Source organism: Xyrauchen texanus, chromosome 43, assembly GCF_025860055.1.
Source record: "Xyrauchen texanus isolate HMW12.3.18 chromosome 43, RBS_HiC_50CHRs, whole genome shotgun sequence".
NCBI classification, from domain to species: Eukaryota; Metazoa; Chordata; class Actinopteri; order Cypriniformes; family Catostomidae; genus Xyrauchen; species Xyrauchen texanus.
In genome coordinates this window covers 7345638-7351646 of record NC_068318.1, presented here as the reverse complement: position 1 = coordinate 7351646, position 6009 = coordinate 7345638, and the positions used below count along the sequence as shown (strand labels likewise).

The window sequence follows — 6009 nt, the reverse complement described above, 5'->3', positions numbered from 1 at the left end:
TAGAGAGCGGAGATATTCTTCTAAAAATCTTCGCTTGTGTTCTGCAGAAGAAAGTCAAACACCTGGGATGGCATGAGGGTGCGTAAAAGAGATCATTTTAATTTTGGGTGAACTATCCCTTTAACAATTGCTTTAGTATCTATGGTACCATGGTTACCATGATAGCATTGTTTGGGTATGTTCAAATCCCTATTTGACTAATATAAAACAGAAGAGCAAAAGAATCAAATATAACAAAAGACAAACCAATTAAAAAACACGTAATCAACAATATAAATTAATGTTTTATTCTAAAGTGGCTGAACAGGGAGACAATTTTGGACAGTAAATGTATCTGTTATGAAAAATAAAGAAACAGTATTTACATTATATTAAAGGTGCAAAGAATGGGATCTCAAAATACAGCAAACTCCTTTGATTATTTTATCCATACCTTGTTTTAACCATTTCTGGACAGTATAGAGCTGCTAAAACAATGTCAGATCACACACACACACACACATCCTTTTCCCCAAAAACCAGCCACAGTATTTTACATTTCACTTCAAGAAAAGACACTTGATTAACATTTTGCACAGTAGGGAAAATAAAACTTTCTTATTTGGAATAGTTACATTAAGGGCTTTCCAATTTAACACATCAGCCTTCCATTTACAAAGGAAATGGCTACCACTGTAATCAATTATCCAAATAACAAATGGACACGAGACAAAACAAAGTGTGGTTTTTCAGAGGACACCAGCTTCAGTTAAGCAAGTACTAGCTTCAAGGAGCATACTCTTCAAGTAAACACGTACAGTATAAAATAGTGTAACAAAATCCTGGGTGCTGAAGACCGTGTCAGCTAAAGCGAAGCCCAATGTGGAGGGAATGAATCCTCTGCCGTATTCCACCATCCACGTGCCAGCACTCCACTGCACTGAGGTAGCCTCTCCCACTGCATGCACTATAGTGTCACCTGCAATTGTGATGGAAAACCCCACATATTTAAGTCAAAATTGAGTTCTATTGGTTAAAGGAACAGTTCATCCAAAAATGAAGCCTTAATTTACTCAACTTTATGTTGTTCTAAACCTGTTTGACTTTCTGTCTTGCATGAAATACAATAACAGATATTTTGAAGAATGCACAGACTGCCCCATTTCATGTAATTAAAGTAAATGGGGACTGAGGCTGTTGAGCTCCAAAATGACAAAAAAGCACCAAAAAAAGTAGTTCTCGTAAAAAGGGCTAGGTTTTGATACGGATTTCCCGATTTGATCGGATTCACAAGATCTTGATTAGATTCAGATTCATATGGGTATATTTCAGTTATAATTTCCATTTTGCTTACATATTAAATAAATGAAATCAATGTATACAAAATAGCTAATGCTATTAATATAGAGGGGACCTTCTAAATGGGCATATTACAAAAATATTAATTCTTACAAATTATATTTTAGATTTTTTTAAATGTACAAATCCATGTATACCATCAATAAATATGATTTTATATTGCATATATTATATTTAGTTACATCTTTATTGTTTAATGCAAGTATTACATTGATTTGTAGAACACAAGCTAAAGCCGGTACTATCTCTTTAAGAAAACCGGCAGTTCTGTAAAGAGTGTCTGTAAATGAGAACATATTAACTAGAGGACTTGAATGGCTTCTTTACCTCATCAGTGCTATATATTATATTTTCATGTTTTGTTGTTTTTAGGGCTGCCCCCGACTAAAGATTTTCCTAGTCGACTAGCAGTTGTTAATTTAAGCCATTAGTCGACTCGTCGTTGCAGGTTTATGATATGAATTAAATTGCTTATATGTTGGGGGCATCAGAAAATGGTTTGAGTTCCAGGGCTGAGAAAGAATGTTATAAGTAACACTGTTCTACATTACAGATAAATACTAAACTGTAATAATGAGCCTTTAAAATATACATTTTACAAGCGCATGCACGAAGCGAGCCACAGTGACACCGGGAATAGCAGTAATGATTCTGAAAGTGTTGGAAAAAATAAACAAGAGACTGTCTGAACATTTTGTTAATTTATAGAGAGAAATGCACATTAGGGTTGTGCCGACAGACGATGATCTCGGGATCGATGATGGTCAGAGTGATCACCAATAGCTGATGCCTTTGGCCATGTCAAGATGATATTTGGCTCGTTTTCCCATTAATCTATTAAATTATTATTATTATTATTATTATTATTAGACTTATTATTATCAAATTAATATTACAAATAATATGCCCATAGAAACACAGAAATGCGCTTCAAGAAACACTCTTTATTATATTATTAAGTACAGATGACAGAAAAGACGTCTATGCACATAGGAACACGCACATCTAAGGATCTCGCTCTTTGTTTCTGCCTTCAGATTTTTTTTTTTTTTAAATGTTTATGAGTGCTGCAAATGATCTCAGACATCTCAGCCCAGGAGGTTCAGTTCACTTTATTTCCACAGAGCAGTTTATTGTGAACGCAACTCGCAACGTAAAATAATACAAACTATATATAATAATACAAAAACATAATTCACCTCGAACCATGATTTATATTTCAGTGTTTATTATCATCATTATAATTATTATTTTTCCATTTATAATTGTTTTTATGTCTTCATTTGTGTAAGTAATTTTCCACTCTTTAGAAGAGGCTTCCTTCTGGAACGACAGCCATGCAGACCAATTTGATGCAGTGTGCGGCGTATGGTCTGAGCACTGACAGGCTGACCCCCCCTCACCCTTCAACCTCTGCAGCAATGGTGGCAGCACTCATACGTCTATTTCCCAAAGACAACCTCTGGATATGATGACTGAGCACGTGCACTCAACTTCTTTGGTCGACCATGGCGAGGCATGTTCCGAGTGGAACCTGTCCAGTTAAACCGCTGTATGGTCTTGGCCACCATGCTGCAACTCCGTGTCAGGGTCTTGGCAATCTTCTTATAGCCTAGGCCATCTTTATGTAGAACAGCAATTCTTTTTTCAGATCCACAGAGTTCTTTCTTTATTGTGTAGCATAACCCTAACCCTGCTTAACGTAAATTATCCCATGGTACCACCTAGCGTCCAACCAGCGGTAATACTGGTGTTTGTCGTTTTCCTGTGGATTTTATTTTTTTGACTAACCAACCTACCCAGGGGGTAGCCCTACTTGTATTGGATTGCGTCTCTTATTTGGACACACATTACATTAATCAAACAAAACGGTTACCCTCAACACACAGTGAAAGGATCACAATTCATTCAAAATACCTGTTGTGTTCCTTGAAATAAGCTCATACAGGTTAGGAATGTCATTATTGTGATTACATGATGACATAATTTTCAGTTCCTACTATCCCTTTAAGGTGCTTGATGTGAACTTATGTTTGATATACCTGGATAGTAAGTTTCACTTTTAGTCGTTCCCTCTTTCCATTGCCTGAATGTTCCAGAAATGATAGTGTCTGATATTTCCGCCCAATAACGGCCTAAAAAGAGATAAATGTGAAAAGTGAGAGGATATTCAAGCATGCTAAATAGTCATATGCATAGCTGCTTGATAACTGAGGGTGTCAACATTAAAAGAATGGGCAAAAAGAGAAAGTATATACAATTCTGGTGGTGTTCAGAAAAGATGTTCAATTTGTAAATTAATCATTATTTTGAACAGGTTCTTTTTAATGATTTGTTTGTAAACAATTTGAAAGTGTCACTAAATCACTAAACTGTTAAGGAGAACTTTCTGTTGGATTCAAATTGTAATGTAAGCGAGATGTTGGAATCATACATTTCATTGCAATACCTTAAAACGAGCCATATGAATGAGCCAGTTTACTAGAATGAATCATACTTCTTAATAGTAGTACTATTGCTACAACAACACTGCATTCATGAAAACATTGTCTGCATCTCTACGTCTCTGAGTGGGTTACCTGAATGTCCTCCTGTGTCCACTGCAGTACCGAATAGCAGCACATACTCTGTGAGTGATGCATGCAGCAGACACATGGACCCCATCCACCCGCCAGCATTCACAAACACCCATTGCAGGTCCTCATCAGGCAGGATGTGGCCCGGATATCGCTTACGCAGCTCCACGACCACTTTAGCGAATGCTTGCTCATGATCCTGGCCTATGACACACAGAGAGACAGTTTAGACATCTTTATAGCGGGTTAAAGGAATTGTTCACCCAAAAATGAACATTCTGACATCATTTACTCAACATAATGTTGTTCCAAACAGATGCTATGATTTTGTCAGAACACAAAAGGATGAATTTTATGCAGCTCTTTTCTATACACAAAAATGTATAGTAACCATGTCTGTCAAGCTCCCTAAAAGGACAAAAAAAAACACTATAACAGCACCATAAATATAGGCCAAACAACATGTGCACTATAAAATTCTTTAAAACAAAATGTTGGCATATATGGAATACATTTTCTTATTATTATTTCCTAAAAACAGAAAGAAAACAATTATTTTTTATATTATATATATTTAATATTATACTTTTTACATAATACAGATTTGACAAAAAAAGCTTTTTTTATTTATTTCTGAAAACTTTATGGAATATTACACCACTTGACATTTAATAATTAAATCACTGTTTTGCAAAAAAAAAAAAAACAAATGCAACAAATGTTTTAAAAAAATGCATAAAACCAACAAGGACACAAAGATTAGGTTTCTACAAATTTGACACGTGTTCAATACAATTTTTTAAAGAGATTTTCAATTTTTAGAATTTTGGGCAACTGTATTTGTCAATGACCCTTTGACTTCTGATAACATTTCTCATCTGCAGAAGCACTGAAATCAAATTTGCATTCAAATATAAAAAAGTGGATGTTGACGCAACAAAATGCCATTAATTCTTGCATGTGTCATAACCAAACAAATCCAGATTGAATATGTGGGATGAAGAATGCTCTTTAAATATGACAAAAATATGACATTTTCACTCTGTTCCTCACCCAAAGATATCATATGTCTTCAGAAGACTTGGAATATAGAGCACAAGTCATATGGACCCCTTTTATTGTGATTTTTGGGGGGGTTTGAACTCAGTTTGAGTTCTTCACTGACAAAAATAGCAGCATATTGGACTGGAACGACATGAGTGTGAGTAAATAATGATAGAACTGTCATTTTTGGGTGAACTATACCTTTAAGAATAAGAATATTATCCCTCGCCATTCAAAAAAGACCCGAGTGTTCAATAGCAAGTGTCAATTTTTGCGTTGATGATTGTAATCAAATAATAGCGCTCATTGTGATAAGATCAGTCCGTCATGCCCTTGGACTTTGGCCTTTAAAGTACAAGTTGAATATCGTAACCGTTGTTGGCAGCAATTTTAGAGTAGTTCAGCTGGACATCTCTGATTCAATGTAAATAGTATTACACCATTTGCACTGCCAATGTTGCTATGGAGACCAATTCTTGCAATACCTTAGCAACAGAATTAACTCTAGAATAGCATGCTAAGTTTTCTGTCTGGTGAAGATAAGCTAAATGTTCTACATGTAGCCACTACACTAACTAACGTTAATCATAAACAGTTTAAGTATTAACTCACCTGCATATTGGCTGGCTAACTTGGCAACATCTTGTTTTGTAAACACATACTGCTTAGTTGCCATCCAATATCGCAAGAATTGAACAGTCAACACCAACACACCAAGAACCACGACCAGTTTTAAGACATTTCTGATCAGAGACATCGTGATCTGACCACAAAAGACTACTTAATAGTAAAAAAAACAGAAAGCATTCAACAGACTTCATTCAGACACAGCATGGCACACATGAAAGGTCGCTGACGTGTTCTAAAGTATCAAATGCGAGTTGTTTGGACCAATCGGCTGCAACAACCACTGATTCTCATCCAATGAAATCGCGCAGAAGCTAAACAAGGAAGAAGACGCTGTGTAAATGCAACATTGACATCAATATGGCATTTAAAAACGCAGAATCACAAACACGCTTTATTGATAACCTAAGAAATGTCGAAGAAA

General features: G+C 35.6%; 1 protein-coding gene across 1 annotated transcript; it reads right to left on the bottom strand.

Annotated features, from left to right (window-relative positions):
- Positions 1 to 242: 242 nt before the first annotated feature.
- LOC127636065 (sigma non-opioid intracellular receptor 1) lies at positions 243 to 5804 on the bottom strand. Its single transcript, XM_052116441.1, has 4 exons — positions 5571 to 5804; positions 3918 to 4118; positions 3381 to 3473; positions 243 to 958 (listed from the first exon to the last, which is right to left on the bottom strand). Exons 1-4 carry the CDS (start codon positions 5713 to 5715, stop codon positions 729 to 731), a joined length of 669 nt encoding a protein of 222 aa, XP_051972401.1. The 5' UTR covers positions 5716 to 5804; the 3' UTR covers positions 243 to 728.
- Positions 5805 to 6009: the final 205 nt, after the last annotated feature.

Bases quoted from the DNA above. Each gene is read 5' to 3' on its own strand.
- LOC127636065 (XM_052116441.1), bottom strand. From the start codon at position 5,715: ATGTCTCTGATCAGAAATGTCTTAAAACTGGTCGTGGTTCTTGGTGTG. The intron at 4,119-5,570 runs GTGAGTTAATAC...TGTGTGTCATAG, and splicing joins GTTAGCCAGCCAATATGCAG to GCCAGGATCATGAGCAAGCA. The intron at 3,474-3,917 runs GTAACCCACTCA...ATCTCTTTTTAG, and splicing joins GGACACAGGAGGACATTCAG to GCCGTTATTGGGCGGAAATA.